The sequence below is a fragment of the Paroedura picta genome, chromosome 4 (genome assembly GCF_049243985.1).
Source record: "Paroedura picta isolate Pp20150507F chromosome 4, Ppicta_v3.0, whole genome shotgun sequence".
Lineage (NCBI taxonomy): Eukaryota > Metazoa > Chordata > Lepidosauria > Squamata > Gekkonidae > Paroedura > Paroedura picta.
Genome location: NC_135372.1, coordinates 144,292,293 through 144,310,190, shown reverse-complemented (window position 1 = coordinate 144,310,190; position 17,898 = coordinate 144,292,293). Strand labels below are relative to the sequence as shown.

The following is a 17,898-nucleotide window of genomic DNA, read 5'->3' as shown; positions in this document are numbered from 1 at the left end:
AGAAATGTTTTGGCCTCCCAATCCAATGTATTCTCCCCCTCCTCCACACACCATGGCCTGACTTTACTGAAACCAAGGCTTGAAGGCTTGGCAGTATTGCTGCCTAGCAACCGCCCACAGTCATTGAGAGTTCATTGGGCATTCTTTTCTTAAAGCTTCCCGAGTTGTTCTTTGGGAAGTTTTAAGCCCCAACTCTGTGTGTGTGCTTTGAGATTCCCAATTTTTCTGCCGCTCTAGGATTTCCTCTGATTTGCCGTGAAATCCCCCTCCAGTCTGTCTCTGGCTTCATTTTGTGGGTCTTCCATCAATCATACCTTCTGTGGCACGGTTCAGAAATAGATATATGGATTACTCTGCCGTGCCAACAGTGTGTGAGGAGCTTTGTAGCGTAAGAGAAAACTGTATCCCCCAGCCCCAATCCTCAAAGGAGCTTACAACCTAAAGTCTGACGGGGAGGGGGGAGGGCAGAACGAGGAATGAGGGATGAATGGGAGCAACTGCAGCAGCTTTGACTGTGGAGAGGATCAAACTGGGCTTGACTTGAACCGGAATGAAGAGGAGGCCGTTTCCCCTGGCCCTTGAGGTGCAGGCACAAGCCTAGAGAGGGCTTGCCCTGTAGCTTCGGGCCTCAAATCTGTTGATATCTGCAAAGCAGGCTGTCCTGGAGGCCGAGTGAAAGAAAAAGCCTTGAAATGGGGCCCCATAAGAACCAGCGGTCACTGGGGCTCAGCCCTGGAGCTGCTGCAGGATAAAGGCAGGCCATCTCTGAGCATATACAGAGTGCTTCTATGAACTTAGGCAGATGGTGAGTGGGTGGGCGGAAGGGAAGGTGTTGGTGTTTGGCTCTTGTGGCCCTTTCTGGCATGTCCAGGGAAATGCTTATTGCCACTTTGGGATTAGAAGGCAAATATTTTTGGGGGGGGAGGGGTTATCATCTGGGCATGGAATTGGGGCACTGTAGGTGGGCAGGTAGTTGTGAATTTCCTGCATTCTGCAAGGGTAGACTAGATGACCTTGGAGACCCCTTCCAACTCCATGATTCTAGGATCCCCCCCCCCGAGGGGCTACCCACGGATCTCCTTCAGTAGAAGATCTATGATTGCTTTTTCAGAACATGCCCCAACTGGTTTGCTCTGTTGTCTCCCCTGGGGGCTGCTGGGCTTTCAACAGTGGTGCAGAAAGCTGAAATCCAACAGGAGCAGCTCTCTCTGTGCCATAAGATGGTAGCAGGAGGTCTCCTAAGATTCCAACTACTCTCAGACGATGAAGATCAGTTCTTTTGGGGGGAATGGCCCCTTTGGAAGGCCAACTCTACAGCACTCTACCCCACTGAAGAAGCCCCTCCCCAAGCCCCACTCTCGTCAGCTCCACCCCCAAACGCCCCAGATATTTCCTAAGCCAGAGCTGGCTGCCCTGCTATGCCGAGGAGAAGGCTCACCTGTTTTCCTCCGGCCTGCCGGGCAGCTATTAAAGGCACAGAGGCAGTGCCAGGAAGAAAGAGAGACCCCGGAAGGGTAGCCTTTATGGCCATGAGGCTAATCAAGAATCAGGGCTTTGAGGTGGCAGATCTCTCCTGGCTCCTGGGTTTAAGAACAGCGGCCTGCCTCCTGTTGGGTGCTGCCTCGATTAATCAGTTAATACCTTGAGCTCCATCCTGCTTCCTCAGGTCAGCGTCTTTCTCTCACTGCTCCGTGGAAATGTCTTGCACGGCATCTGAGTGATTGGGAATTTTGGGGGGAGGGGGGGAGATATGCATGGTAGGAAACAGTGTCAAGCCACAGCTGACCCGCGGAAACCCCAAAGGGTTTTGGAAACATGAGACATTCAGACATGGTTCTCCCTTGCCTGCCTCTGCATAGTAACCCTGGGCGACCTTGGTGGTCTCCCATCCAACTGCTAAGCAGGGCTGACTTGGCTTGGCTTCTGAGATCTTGCAGCATAAGGCCAGGCTGGGCTTTCTGGGGCAGCTCAGGGGACAGAGACAGACAACGGCACCAGGCCAACGACCTAAAAGTGGGAAGTAAATGCAAAACCAGTATAACTGTTCCACAGCCAAATGCTTTTAAAACTGAGGTGAGAAGCGCTGGGCCCCTTTGCCTTTTAGACACATCTTTAGAGCTGTCTTGGGAAGCTTTCCCAATGACCCTGTATCCTTATTGATCAGTGATTTGCAGATATGGAATCATAGACTCCTAGAGGGGGAAGGGGCCATGCAGGCCATCTAGTCCACCCCCTGCTCAGTGCAGGATCAGCCTCAAGCATCCAGGAGAAGGATCTGTCCAGCCGCTGCTTGAAGACGGCCAGTGAGGGGGAGCTCCCCACCTCCTTAGGCAGCCCATTCCCCTGCTGAACTAGACTCCTAGAATACTAGAGTGGGAAGGGGCCATGCAGGCCATCCAGTCCCACCCCCAGCTCAGTGCAGGGTCAGCCTCAAGCATCCAGGAGAAGGATCTGTCCAGCCGCTGCTTGAAGACGGCCAGTGAGGGGGAGCTCCCCACCTCCTTAGGCAGCCCATTCCCCTGCTGAACTGGACTCCTAGAATCCTAGAGTGGGAAGGGGCCACCCAGGCCATCTAGTCCCACCCCCTGCTCAGTACAGGATCAGCCTCAAGCATCCAGGAGAAGGATCTGTCCAGCCGCTGCTTGAAGACGGCCAGTGAGGGGGAGCTCCCCACCTCCTTAGGCAGCCCCTCCCACTGCAGAACTAGACTCCTAGAATCCTAGAGTGGGAAGGGGCCATGCAGGCCATCTAGTCCACCCCCTGCTCAGTGCAGGATCAGCCTCAAGCATCCAGGAGAAGGGTCTGTCCAGCTGCTGCTTGAAGACGGCCAGTGAGGGGGAGCTCCCCACCTCCTTAGGCAGCCCCTTCCACTGCTGAACTAGACTCCTAGAATCCTAGAGTGGGAAGGGGCCATGAGGACATCTAGTCCCACCCCCTGCTCAATGCAGGATCAGCCTCAAGCATCCAGGAGAAGGACCTGTCCAGCCACTGCTTGAAGATGGCAAGTGAGGGGGAGCTCCCCACCTCCTTAGGCAGCCCCTTCCACTGCTGAACTAGACTCCTAAAAGCCTAGAGAGGGAAGGGGCCATGCAGGCCATCTAGTCCAACCCCTGCTCAGTGCAGGATCAGCCTCCAGCATCCAGGAGAAGGATCTGTCCAGCCGCTGCTTGAAGACCACCAGTGAGGGGGAGCTCCCCACCTCCTTAGGCAGCCCATTCCCCTGCTGAACTAGACTCCTAAAAGCCTAGAGAGGGAAGGGGCCATGCAGGCCATCTAGTCCCACCCCCTGCTCAATGCAGGATCAGCCTCAAGCATCCAGGAGAAGGATCTGTCCAGCCGCTGCTTGAAGACGGCCAGTGAGGGGGAGCTCCCCACCTCCTGAGGCAGCCCATCCCACTGCTGAACTAGACTCCTAGAATCCTAGAGTTGGAAGGGGCCATACAGGCCATCTAGTCCAACCCCCTGTTCAACGCAGGATCTGTCCAGCCGCTGTTTGAAGACGGCCAGTGAGGGGGAGCTCCCCACCTCCTTAGGCAGCCCCTTCTACGGCTGAACTGGACTCCTAGAATCCTAGAGTGGGAAGGGCCTTATACTCTTAGAGAGAAGTATAAGGAGATGGGTCAGGCAGGGCCCAGTAGCGGAGGCCGTCTTCTGCAAGCAACTGGTCCCAGCATCTCCAGCTAAGAAGGCTTGGGTAGGAGAGGTGATAGGAAAGACCTTTCACTCCCAAGACCCTGGATAGCAGCTGCCAGTCTGAGCAGGCACTACTGACCTGGAAGGAGCCAGGGTCTAAATTTCAAGAAGGCAGCTCCATAAGTTCATTTATTAAAATGGAAATGGTTGGGGCAGGGCAGGGCTAGAGCGTCTGCTTGGCAGGCAAAAGGTCCCAGGTTCAATCTTTCGGTCCGATTAAAAGGAGCAGCCAGGAGATGCGAAAGATCTCAGCTTGAGACCCTGGAGATACCAACCTTGATGGGCCACAGGGCTGACTCTGCATAAGGCAGCTTCAAATCTCTGATTGGCCTGTGGCTCAGGGGCAGGGCATTTGCTCGGCATGCAGAAGGTCCCAGGTTCAATCCCCGGCACCTCCAGTTTAAAAGGACCAGACTGCAGGTGATGCAGAAGACCCTTTCCTGAGCCCTGGCAGAGCCTCTGCTTGGTGTGCAGAAAGACGGTCGCCCAGGTTCCATCCCCAGCATCTTCAGGCAGAAGGACCAGTGGGGGGTGATGGGAAATACCTTTCTCTGCTTGAGCGCCTGCCAGTCCAGGTAGACATGACCGACCTTGACGGGGTGGCGGTCTGACTCGATGTAAGACAGCTTCGTAAGCCAGAGACAGGCGGAGAATTCCAGAGGAGGGGCCAAGCTAAGCCCTGCCGAAAGCAAAGCAAGCGGGAGTCCAGGGGCACCTTCCTGGCTGACAGCAGACGCTTCCGTGAGTCAGCGCTCCCTTCTCCAGAGGCTGCAATGGATGCTGCCGTCCCGGCTTCCGAAAACAGGCGCTTTGACTCACAGAAGTTTACGTTGCTGGAAAGCCCTCGGTTGTTCTCCGGGGAGCCTCTGGACTCCTTTTTCCATCTCGTGCTGAGAAGCTCAGGGGAGCGTGTGGGAGGGCACGGGGGTGGGTGGGTGGGAGGGGATGGGTGCAGACCGAGCTTGCATCTCAAGGCTCCTTCTCAGCCGGGGCTGGAAACAAAACCACGGGGAAACGGACGGAGCTTTCCAAACAGGAGCCTTCCCGGTTCGGAGCAGGGTGGCGGCGCAGCGGCTTCGTAATGGCTGCAAACAGTTCTCTGCTGCATGCAATTCAAAATGGCATCAGCCACGCGCTCTCCTGCTCTCCCGTGGCAAGCTGCCGTGCTTGGCGGCTGCAAGGGAAAAGCGAGAGGGAGGTCCCAGGGTGCTCGTTCGGTCTGGCCTCCCACGAGAGGCGCGGAGGAGGCCGCCAGCCCACTGGGGTTCCCGCAGATCCCTTGGCTGACACCTGCTCCCATCTCAAACCTTAGCAGGGGAGGAGTGAATTTCCAGCAGCCTCAGAGGGGGTTCCATGTTGTGGCTAATTGAGGCACAGTAGAAGAGTCACCTCTCGCTCCAGACCCTCGGGCCTGGTCTCGTCCTTTTCACCTGGAGGAAGGCCAAATGGAAAATATGCATCCCCCTCCCCCTTTTCTTATAAGGGCCACCAAGGTGGGCAGCAATTCAGAACAGAAAGCCACATTTTAAAACCATTATATTCCATGCACCGTCCCCCTCCCCAAAGACACTGTATCTTTAAAACATTTAATGTGTCAGGTTTTGCATTGTTTCATGTGTTTGTAAGCTGCTTGGGCACTCTTCTGTGTAGTAAAAAGCAGGGTACAACTCCCCCCCCCCCATCACTCTTCTTCTTTTATCCTCATGCTGTATATCCCACACGGGGGAGGTAGTCTTTCAAGGTCTGCAAAACTCTCCCCCAGGGGAGGCGTCCCAAACAGTTTAGGTGACCCACCTCCGTGGGGCAGCTTGTGATCTTTCTGGATTACAAGTGACCTCCAGGGGGCAGAGAGAAAAAGCCCACTTAGGAGGGTGGACTGTATGCATGTGGGGCTACCAGCTCTGGGTTGGGAGATTTTTGGGATGGCAAATGCAGGGGAGGTTGCCTGGTCCCGATCCATGTAGGGCTTTCAAGGTCAAGATGAACCCTAGAATTGGGCTTAGGAGTAACCAGTCTCATCACTGCAACATTGGTTTCCCGTGCGTAATGAGGCGCCTTGGAGCACGGCAGAAAAGAATATGCAAGTTTTTGTCGTTTTATTCTCCAGGCGTCTGGGGGTGGGGTGCTGGGGTGAACCTTGGGTCCGCGTGGGCTTAAAAACCGGCTAATTAGCGGTGCCAAAACAAAAACCGGCTTGGGTTGCGTCAGTCTTGTAGGGCCTCAAAACGCTACTGATGAGACCGGTCACCAGATTGCATCGAAGCAGAGATTTGGCTCGTGTGTTGCTACGCTCGGATTGTGTCGTCGGCAGCTCTGGATGTATTTGCCTCCATAGAGAGCCAATAACGGAGGGAGGGCCTGGGAGGAAGTGCAGATCAGCTTCTTTCCCACCCCGCTTGGGTCACTGATTAACCTGGGCTTCGGAGGTCTGTTTATTTTACTTCGCTCCACCCCACCCCCCATGGGCCCAAAGGGGTTCACATCATTCCTCCATTTCCCTCTCACAACAACCCTGCAAGGTAGGGTAGGCAGAAAGTATGTGGCTGGACCAGGGTCACCCCGTGAGCTTCCGTGGCAGAGTCGGGATTTGAACAGGGATCTCCCCGGTCCTGGTCTGATCCTCTCACCGTTCCACTGCACAGCTCTCCCTAGATTACGGTTGCCAGCTCTGGGTTGGGATGTAGCTGGAGATTTTGGGGGTGGGACCTCAATGCCTTCAAAGCAGCCTTCTTTCACCAGGGGAACCTGGCCTTCAACATCTGGCGATCACTTGTAATACTGGGAGATCTCCAGGTAGCACCTGGAGGTTGGCAACCCAAGGGATGAAGGCGTACCCGTGAATGCTGGAATCTTTTTTGCCCGTTTGTGAAAGGCCAACACTGCCAGGGTGAGAGTCCCCTTTGCCTCTGGCCCCTGCAGGTTAGAGCAGAAAGAAAGCGGAAGGCCCCACCCCCTTCCCTCCTGGCCCGGAAGCAGGTTTGGGAGTTGACATCTGGTATCAGCCTGCAGCCTGGGCCTCCGGCAGAGGGGCCATCAGGAATCCCGCAGAGCGTGTTGTGCCTGAACACAGCCCTGCTCCCATCGGCCCTTTGCGGGCCGCTCTCCCCACACCTTTGGGTCGGCTAATGGGGTGTGGAGAGCGGCCTGCCCTGGCCACTGTCTGTGCCCTCAACGCAGGCTGGGCTCTCTTGGTGTTGAGCCCTCCTGGGTTTCCAAAGGCACGGCCAGCACGAGCCTCCATGGGGAAAGGTATGAATAGAAGAGATGGAAGGGACCTCCTGGGTCATCTAGTCCAACCCCCTGCAGTATGCAGGACACTCTCAGCCCTCTTGCTCCTCCACTGTCACCTGCCACCCCCTTGAACCCTCACAGAATCAGCCTCTCTGTCAGATGGCTCTCCAGACTCTGCTTAAAAATCTCCAAAGATGGAGAACCCACCACCTCCCGAGGAGGCCTGTTCCACTGAGGAACCGCTCTAACTGTCAGGAACTTCTTCCGGAGGTTTAGACGGAATTTCTTTTCAACGAATGTGTGCTCATGTGATAAGTGAGAGCCGCCGTGGTATAACGGTTAGAGCAGGGGTAGTCAAACTGCGGCCCCCCAGATGTCCATGGACTACAATTCCCAGGAGCCCCCTGCCAGCGCATGCTCATGGGAATTGTAGTCCACGGACATGTGGAGGGCTGCAGTTTGATTGCCCCTGGGTGAGAGGGTCACATGGCTTTCTGGGAGAACCTGGCTTCGAATCTCCACTTGTGCCACGGAGGTTTGCCCGGTGACCTTGGGCCAGTCATGCTCTCTCGGCCTGGCCTACCTCATGGGGCTGTGGTGAGGGTAAGGACGGAGGAGAGGGGAATGATGTCAGCCGCTTTGGGTCCCTGCTGGGGAGAAAGGTGTGGCAGAAACGAAGTCAACAGCTAAACATTAATTGGCGTGCCGTGGGAGGGATGGGCGGGGGACTCTCCAGCCAGCCGGGAGTGGTGAATTGGAGGCTGCCAAGAGATGCTCGGAGCCTGGGGGGGGGGGGGGTTGTGTGTGCATGCGTGTGCGCGCTCCTCCTTGCGCCTCCAGAGGGTGGTAATCTGTCCAGGGTCAGGGGAGAGGTTACTAGCCGAGCCGCCAACCCATCAGAGGGCAGCTGCCTGCCCTGTTCGTGGGGAAAACAAGGTCTCCTTTTTTCGGCCTCCGAAGTGCAGAATCCAAACAAAGGGAGCCCCCCCCCCCCCCGAGGAGACTTCTGCAGGCCCTAATCCTGTTACGCAGAGCATGTGTGAACGGGTCCCAGAGGGATATGGCCACAGAGGAACTTTGGCTTTTAGGCAGGAGGAGGTGTCCAGGGGGAGGGGGGGGGGGACAAAGACCCGGCTCCGAGGCTGAGCCCCTTCCCAGGGAGTCCGGGCCTTTCCCACTTAGAGAAGAGACTAGAGCAGGGGAGATGATAAAAGAGGTTTCTGAAATGATGCCTGGGGGGAGAGAGCGGACAGAGGCCTTTCTCTCCCTCTCCCAGTGGAGCTGATGGGCAGTAGGCCCAGGGTGGATAAAAGGAAATACCTCTTTACACAGAGAGGGATTAAAAGGTGGGATTTGCTGCCTAGATTTGTGTGTGTGTGTGTGTGTGTGTGTGTGTGTGTGTGTGTGTGATTGTGTGTGGCATGGGGGAGGAGGGGAAGGAGTTGCATTTTTTCAGTGGCGAGGGGAAAGCAGTCTGCAGATGCTCAGAGGCACTCCTGTTTCAAATACTCCATAACTGACAGTTGGCCACTAAAATGGATGAGAAGAGATGCTTGGAAGAAATTGGTAGGGTGGGGTGGGGGGGTGTATGTGGGGTGGGGGTGGGGGCTTCACCATTTACCCGGCACGCAAGGACACAGGGAGCTCAGGCAGGGAGAAAAAGCAGGGAGCTGTTTGAGTCACTGAGGGGCAGGAAAGGCTCTCTGCACGTCCTCAGAGGTGGGCTTTGCACTTTCATCGGGGAGACCTGGCAGAGAAAAGGGCCCCAGAAAAGTGAAGGCTGCAGTTACCAACTCCAGAATGGAGATTTTTTTGGTGATTTGGGGTGGAGACCGGAGAGGACAGGGTTTCGGGAGGGGTGGGGCCCTGAGCAGGGCATCAAGACTGGGAATGAAGATTCCCTGTCCTCCCAGGGAACTAATCTTTGCAGTATGGAGATCCCGTTGGACTCCAGGCCCCATCTGGAGGTTGGCAAGCTTGTGCACGGAGCTTGGGCTTCCTTTGCATGCCTCCCTGCACACGGGATTGCTGCAGCCCCTGCTGAGTTTGCTTTCCTGGCTCAGGTGCCGGCCCGCCCCGCTGGGCTCCGGGACGCCTCCCCGGGGGGCTGCGCTGGGGGCAGCCGCACCTGCAGGGCCATTCAGGGGGCGGCACGGCGAGGGCAGGTGGCAGGCGCGGCAGGGCGTAATTGGAGCTGCCAGCTGGCCCCTGCTCTGCCGGGGAGGGGGCCGGCTCACCCACACCCCCCTTGGTTCCCATGGCGACCCTCATTTTGGGCTGGGGGGGATTGGCTGGGCAGGGTGCCTGCTTGCCTGCCAGGGTTCCTGGACCCTGCCCAGTAGAGGGAATGGGGGGACACTGAGCTTGCCAACCTCCAGGTGTGGCCTGGAAACAGGGACGGGGTCTGGCCAAGAGATCCCTGTGGTACAGCCGTGGCACCCCTCAGCAGACTCCGTACGTGCTGTTTAGGGACTCAGTTTTCTCCCTGGGTAGATTCCACAACTATTTATTGGTATAGATTCAAATGGGTAGCCGTGTTGGTCTGAAGGAGCACAATAAAATCAGAGTCCAGGGGCACCTTTAAGACCCACAAAGATTTGTTCAGGGCATGAGCTTTCGAGTGCAAGCACTCTTCCTCAGACTAAGAACGGACCATCCTGACAGTAGGAATATATAAGCAAAAGGTAACAAGATTAACTTTTGCTTATGTATTCCTACTTTTATGATGGTCCATTCTTAGTCTGACAAAGAGTGCTTGCACTTGAAAGCTCACGCCCTGAATACATCTTGGTTGGTCTTAAGGGCGCCACTGGAACAGCTTAGAGCAGGGGTAGTCAAACTGCGGCCCTCCAGATGTCCATGGACTACAATTCCCAGGAGCCCCTGCCAGCAAATGCTGGCAGGGGCTCCTGGGAATTGTAGTCCATGGACATCTGGAGGGCCGCAGTTTGACTACCCCTGGCTTAGAGACAAACAACATGTGTGACAGGGTCAGAGTTTCCGTGAGTCGCTCTGAAGAAGTGAGTGGTGGCTCACGAAAGCTCCTCTCCTGTCGCAGACTGGTGTGCTTTTCAACCGTGGCATTGATCATAGCTAGGATTTTGCGGTTCGGTGCTGTTTGGCGCGGTTCGGCCACCAAGGCCAGCCTGAAGCGGTGCATAGGAGGCCGGTGCCATGGCGCGGAGAGGAGGGGTGGTGGTGGTGCACCAGTGTGGCCGCCGGCTGGTGCACTGCCACCAGCCCTCCTCTCCGTGCTCAACCTCTAGGGTTCCCAACCTCCAGGAGGGTCCTGGCAGCCTCCCAGAATTACAGCCAATCTCTGACCATAGAGATCCGCTCCCCTGCTTGGAAGGGTGGGCTCCATAGCATTATACCCCGCGGAAGTCCCTTCCCGGGTTCTGAATCTTGGTCCATCAAGGTCAGCATTGCCTGCTGTGGCTGGCAGCTGCTCTCCAGGGTCTCAGGAGTCTTTCCCATCACCCACTGCCTGGTCGTCTTCAACTGGGGACTGAACCTGGCACCTTCTGCAGGCCAAGCAGAGGCCCATCTACCGAGCCACGGCCCTGCCCCCTCCGTGTTCATCTGGATTCGGGAGGAGGGGGGGGTCTGCCTAAGGGGAGATGCACCCCTCCCAGCTCACCCTCCCACCATGCTGCTGGTTTGCAAATCACAAGCTGCTGCTCGTGGCCAAGGTCAGGCGGAGCAGCTGCACTCCCCGGTCCCCCCAGTCCAAAAGGGAGGTCGGTGGGGTCAGGGTTGTGCCCTTGGCGATGCTTCCTGCCCCCTGCCTTGGATTTGCAGCTCCCGTTACTTTTTTAAGGAGCCTGTTTCCGTCAGACAGAAGTGCCTGTGCTGTTCCCCCGGGTTGCTTAGCACCAAGGAAACGGAGCTGCCTCGCAGCTTTCTGGGCTGCTCAGTTCTCCAGGGGAGCCGGGTTAGTCTGCGGTGGCAAAGAGAGCGTGGAGGCTGCTCTGGCAATCTCTCAGGTGCTGCAGGACTCCAGGCCAGGTTTTCTGGGTTGGGAATACCTGGAGATTTGGGGGGAGGGGGCCTGAGGAGGGCAGCGTTTGGGGAGGGGAGGGACTTCAGTTTGGTTATAAAGCATGCAGCAGGGATGGCCAAACTGGGCCTCTCCAGATGCCCGTGGACTACAATTCCCACGAGCCCCTGTGATCCGGCAGAGCCTGATGGGAACTGTAGTCCATGGACATCTGGCGAACCCCAGTTTGGCCACCCCTTCCGCAGAGTCCATCTCCTCCAGGGGAACTGGTCCCAATCGTCGGGAGATCATCGGTAACCCGAGGAGATCTCCAGCCACTGCAGGGAGGTTGGCATGCCTGCTTGGCATGCTTAGATGGGGAGGGGGCAGGTTGTCATTATTGTCACGCATAACAGCAACTTCCGTGGGCTGAGCTTCTGTTCGGCCTGCAGAAGGTCCCCAGTTCAATCCCCAGCGTCTCCTATTAAAAGGGCCAGGGAGGAGGAGGGGGGGATGTGCAAGACGTCCACTGAGACCGTTCAGAGCTGCTGCCTGCCAGAGTAGACGATACTGACCCTGAGGAACTCCTAGGAATCCGTTGATAGTATTTGTGTTCGGAGGAGAAATAATTGGCCTGTGTCATTTCTCTGTCTCCTGCACCTGGCATGACAATGATTAGAGTGCCTGGCCCAGCCCAGCAGATGGACGTTTATGTCAGATCGAGCCCCTGTAATAAATGAGTCCCCCTCTTCCGTTCTGGGCCGTGAGAGGCATGTATGTACCCATAGGTACCCCAGCAACAGGGCACCTGTGGTTAGTTTAATTTGTTTCCTTTGCTTCATAGAATCACAGAGTTGGAAGGGGCCTCCAGGGTCATCTAGTCCAACCCCCTGCAGAATGCAGGACACTCACAAATACCTGCCCACCCACAGTGACCCCAATTCCATGCCCAGATGATGCCCCCTCCCCACCAAAAATACAGAACCCCTGACCAGTCTGGCCTGGAAGAAATTCCCAATGTGGCAAACGACCGCGCAGGAAAGGTCAACAAGTGACAACCCAGTCCCTTCCGCCCACTCACCAGCTACCTAAATTCACAAAATCCCAACACATTTTCATGCTGTAAGTTCACACAATCAGCATTTCTGTCAGATGGCTCTCCAGCCTCTGTTTAAAAATCTCCAAAGATGGAGAACCCACCACCTCCCGAGGAAGCCTGTTCCACTGAGGAACCGCTCTGACTGTCAGGAACTTCTTCCGGATGTTCAACCGAAAATTCTTTTGAATTGTTGATACTTTCTCCCCATGGGGTACCCAGTGCGACTCCTGTCCTTGCCCTTTCCTCCATTTCGTCTTCTCTACAGCCCTGTGCGGTGGCTCCGTCTGGGAATCTGTGACTGGCCCCAGGTCACCCAGCAAGCTTCTGTGTCGTTTAGTGCTAACTTGGCCACTTAAATATTCGTCTCACCGGTAGATTAACCAAGGCAAGCTTCAGTGGCTTAATCGCCAGGTGCAATTTTGAATTTCCGGGAGGAGTTTTTTTTTAAGTTAGCAAGGCGGTGGACTGGGTTTTTCGCCTTTGTTTGGGCTGTGGGGTGTGGCTTGTAGTGGGGGCTGAAATATGAACAGTCCCTGTGGGTGGGAGATGCTCTTGTGGGGAATTGGGGGGGGGGCTATGTCTGGGCATGAAATAGGGGACAATGTAGGTGGGCAGGTACTTGTGAGGGGGTTGGACTAGGTGACCCCAGAGGTCCCTTCCAACTCTATGATTCTGTCATTCAAAAAGCAAGGTTGGGGCAACATGACATGGAAATATTTTTGAACGGAGGGAAGAGGCAGTCAAAAGGGCAAGGGCGTACTGCATGATGCAGGGGGTTGGACTAGATGACCCATGAGGTCCCTTCCAACTCTATGATTCTAAGATTCTATGGCAGGAAATGCCTTCCAGGAAATCTCTCCAAGCTGCAAATGAGGTTTCTGTGCATGTTACAAGTGCCACATCTGGGTTGATTGTGCTTCTTTGCTGATCCCTCCCCCTTTGACTTTGGTTTTTGCCATTTGGGAGGAACTGTGGCTCAGTGGTAGAAAGCCCCAGGTTCAATCCCCAACATCATCTCCTGTTAAAAGGACCAGGCAGCAGGTGACACAAAAGACCTTGGCCTGAGATCCTGGAGAACTGCTCCCAGGCAGAATAGACAATACAGACTTTGCTGGACTAAGGCAGCTCCATGTATTCCATCCTCTCCAAATGGGATGCCCTCTGTTTAGGGGAATGGGCGTGGCTCAGTGGCAGAGGATCTGCTTGGCGTGCAGAAGGTCCCGGGTTCAATCCCTGGTGGAACGCACTGCCAGGAAAGATCGGGGCCTCTGGGGTCTTAACCAGGCCCATGATTGGGGCCCAGATGGGCCACCAAGAATTACTGGCCTCACCACTGGAAACTGAGGAAAGAGCCATCCTTCAAGGAGCCACCCCCCCCCCCCAAATTTAGAACATACAATTTTAGACTAGTTGGGGGCAAATTGAATTGTAAAAGGTTTTACGGTGATATTGTGTGATTTTATATTTTTATTTTGTTCTCCTGTGTCGTTACCTGCCCTGAGCGCCTAGGAAGGGCAGCCTATAAGAATATTTTATTTATTAGCGTATGCCGTTCTTAACCACTCTGGCTCTCTCCGATGAGTACCTCCTCCTGAGACACTAGAGAGCTGCTGCCAACCTGAGTTGTAGGATCAACGATCTGGCAGTATCCTCACTGGCACGTCTTGGAGGGCCCGTATCCAGCCAGTGTTACGCCATCTGCACTGGTTACCAGTCTGTTTCTGGATCAAGTTCCAGATCAAGGACATTCACCTGGCCTCAACCAGGGCCAGGGCTTTTTCGGTCCTGGCCCCAACCTGGTGGAAGGAGCTCCCGGAGGAGCTACAGGCCCTGTCGTATTTGTCAGCTTTCTGCAGGGCCAGCAAGATGGAGCTCTTCCGCCAGGCGTTTGGTTGAGGCCAGGCTGAGGTCCTGGAACTACTGTCAGGGGATCCCCTAAAGCCAGTGAGATCAGGACCCTCGCTCCTAGGAAAGAGCTCCAGACTGCGAGCTGGATTGAGGTGGGGGAGTAAGAAAAGGGGAGTTAACTCCAACAAATAGCCATCTTTTAATATGTTATGGATTTTAACTGTCGTACGTTTTTATTATTTTATTGTAAACCGCCGTGAGTCTTTGAGAGTGGTGGTATATAAATTAAATAATGAATAAATAGTATCAGTCCCGCACTCTTGGTCGTAACACCAGCGGCAACCGTCGGCCTTATAGACATCTCCCCAAACAGCAACCGGGCCAGGATGCTGACCCCCCTTTCCCTTCCCTCCTACCCCATTGCCTTCTCCCCCGCCCTGGTCTTCCTGCCCCCCCCTCCCCGGATCGCTGGACTAACCCGCCTTGCCTGTGTCCTTGCAGGGGGCCGATGGCCTGTCAGAGCCCGAAGGGGTCACCCTCAAGCGGGTGGCCGTGGTGGAAGATTTCTTCGACATCATCTACTCCATGCACGTGGAGAGCTCTGCGGAACCTGGGAAGGCGCCCAAGCACGCTGGGCAGAAGAAGACCTACCGCGCGGTAAGGCTGCGCCTTAATCCCACCCGGAGGCTGGAGGAACAAAACCATCCCTGCATGGTGGGACGGGCATGAGGGGAAGGTCGGGGGGCCACAGCAGACGGGCTCTGGGGAGGGAGAAGTGTCAGGATTTAGAAGCAGTGATATGTGCCAAGGCCAACACAAGCGGAAATGCTTCCTTTGCAAGGAGGACCTCCTCTAGACGATGAAACAGAACAGAGCTTGAGTCCGGTGGCTCCTTTTAAGACCCACCGAGTTTTATTTGAGGGATAAGCTTGGCGTGCAGGCTCTCTTCTTCAGAATTAAGCCCGGAATTAAACGGGGCTGGTCTTAAAGGTGCCACTAGACATGGCTCTGCTGCTTCAGACCCAGCAGGCACCCACCTGAATCTACCTTTCGACCATGCACCTGTCACCCATGAACAGTGCTTGTGGTTCAGACTGCATTTTGGAGCCTTCAGGTGATAACTTGCCACCATGGATTGTACCTGGGTGGCAGGCCAGTGTCACAATTATCCCCATTTTGGAGGGGGAGGGGGGGAACCAACTGAGGCCCCAAAGGTCAGTGACAAGGTGTGTATTCCACTGGTACAATTTGAACTGGAAAGGGGATAGAACTTCTGCTTGACCTGCAGAAGACCCCAGGTTCAATCCCCAGCATCTCCAGTTAAAAGGGCCAGGAGGTAAGGGATGGGAAAGACCCCCTGTCTGCCTGAGACCCTGGAGAGCTACAAGGAGAAGAATAAGAGTTGGTGTTTATACCCTGCATTTCACTGCCCGAAGGAGTCCCAAAGCGGTTTCCAATTGCCTTCCCTTTCCTCTCCCCATAAGAAGAAGAAGAAGAGTTGGTTCTTATATGCCGCTTTTCCCTACCCGAAGGAGGCTCAAAGCGGCTCACAGTCGCCTTCCCATTCCTCTCCCCACAACAGACACCCTGTGAGGTGGGTGGGGCTGAGAGAGCCCTGATATCACTGCCCTGTCAGAACAGTTTTATCAGTGCCGTGGCGAGCCCAAGGTCACCCAGCTGGTTGCATGTGGGGGAGCGCAGAATCGAACCCGGCTCGCCAGATTAGAAGTCCGCACTCCTCACCACTACACCAAACTGGCTAAAAAGCATCCTGTGAGGGAAGTGGGGCTGAGAGAGCTCTGGCAGAACGATTCTGTGAGAACAGAACTATCAGGGCTATGACTAGCTCAAGGCCATGCCTGGTTGCATGTGGAGGAGCAGGAAATCAAACCCGGCTCACCAGATTAGAAGTTGCTGCTCTTAACCACTGCGCCATCTGGGTAGTAGAGGAGGGGGGAGGATCTGTGGCTCAGGGGCAGGGCCGCTGCCTGGAATGCAGAAGGTCCTGGGTTCAATCCCCAGCGTCTCCAGGGAAAAGGACCAGGCAGGAGGTAAAATGAAGACTGTGGCCCTGGAGAGCCGCTGCTAGTCTTGGATGGGTCAAGACATCTCCGGGCGTTCCTGTGGCTTGTGCGTGCTCTGTCACTAAACTCCCTTTGGTGGCATGGGGTTTGTGTCAGCCATCGGCATGGAGGCAGGGCAGCACGTGGGTGGGGGTCATGCCGACTGCCATGCTCTGAAATAGGGATCATCTGACTTCAGGGAGACAAAGGTGGAGTATCATTTGTGATGCAGAAATATGAGTTTGGGGCTTGGGTGCAGGACCTGAGATTTCAGGTACGTAAGAAAGGAAGGAAGAAGCAGCTTTGCTCTCGCCCTCAAACGCGTGAAGAGCGGATGGAAAGTACCCAGAGCAATGTCATCTCAGGAGCCCAAAGCAGCCTTTAAGCGGCTGGGCCCCCCTGCCCCGTCCTCCTCACAAGCAGGGCACGTTCTGCACAATAAGCAAATGAGGACAAATTGGCATTAATTATGCAAGTTGCAGATTTCTGTTGTTCCCGCTGCAGAACTCGTGTGGCTTCCCAGCGGCCTCTTGGTCTGGCAAAACGGGTCACTGCAACCGAGCTGCAAGCAAAATAATAATTATATTTTTATTGATTGATTATTGCATTTTTATACCACCGCTCCCAGAAAGTGGCTCATGGGAGTTCACAAAACAAGAAAACCGCCCTGAGCCCCCGGGGAGGGCGGTATATAAATATAATAAATAAATAAATAAAAGTACAGCAATATCAGTTTAAAAGATCCCATTAAAACGACTCCAACGCATACAAGTACAAAATGACGGTATACTAACCATCCTAAAAAGATCTTACCCCATACTTGGGCCATCGGCCTCAATATAGATCAGGGGTAGTCAAACTGCGGCCCTCCAGATGTCCATGGACTACAATTCCCAGGAGCCCCCTGCCAGCAAATGCTGACAGGGGCTCATGGGAATCGTAGTCCATGGACATCTGGAGGACCACAGGTTGACTACCCCTGGTCTAGAGATCACCCATACTAGCGACCAATCTCCAGGTGCCACCTAGAAGTTGGCAACCCAACCCAGAGGTCACAGTTTGGCTGCTAGAAGTGCAGACCAAGGGAAGGCCTCAGGTAGGTTGCTGCTGCCAGTTGGGTTCACCCCTGACCTCCTGGTTGACTGTGTTGCCCCATGGAAACAGCCGTCTAGGGCAGACCCAAGAAAGGAGGTAGCCAAGCATCTCCCATGCACTGGCCTCCTCTCCCTCCTCATGATTCCCCAAGCAGCGACTGGCAGGACTTGTTTGGAGAGACAGCCCTGGCAGCATCTAGGGTTGCCAATCTCCAGGCGTAAGCTGGAGGTCTTCCGGAAGTCCCTTTTGTTCTCCGGATGAGCAAGATCAATTCCCCTGTAGGAAATGGGTACCTAGGAGGGTGGACCCCATGCCGTCCCACTCTAGCGAAGATACCCTCCCCACACCCAAATCTCCAGGAGCACTCCCAATTTTTATTTATTCATCTACTGTGCAACTTGTGCGTAGTGTACCTGGGAAATCCTACAATTGTAGGATTTTCCGGCCTCCGAGCAGTAAGCATTTGGAGGTAGCTTGCCACTGCCTTCCTCGACGTCACGACCCTCATGTTCCTTGGAGGTCTCCCATCCAAGGCTGACCCTGATTACCTTCCGGGATCTGACAAGATTGGGCTTCCTTGGCTTATCCAGGCTAGGGTGGTCTGCGGTAATCACAACAGACCCTCAAAGAAAATGGCTGCTTCAGAAGGTAGACTGTGTAGCATTGTACTCTCTGAAGCCCCTCCCCTCAAAACGCCCCAAATTTCCCATGGCTCCACCCCCCCGAGCCCAGAGTTGGCATCCCTGGATTCTGGAGTTTGTGGCCTCAAGGACTGTGGATCTGCCTGGCAGGGGACAAATTGCAGGCAGCAGGTGTGTGGGCCAGGTAGTTCTCCAGGTATTTCCCACTTGCATCTTTACAGTGTCCCAAAATTCACAGCTACGTAGGCA

General features: G+C 55.1%; 1 protein-coding gene across 1 annotated transcript in view; it reads left to right on the top strand.

The window, feature by feature from the left end:
• Nucleotides 1-17,898, top strand: part of NOL4L (nucleolar protein 4 like) — a 121,837-nt gene that overhangs the window by 30,829 nt on the left and 73,110 nt on the right. The window contains exon 2 of the mRNA XM_077336071.1: nt 14,352-14,507. Coding sequence (XP_077192186.1) covers nt 14,352-14,507 — 156 coding nt within the window. The remainder of the gene's footprint in view (nt 1-14,351; nt 14,508-17,898) is intronic.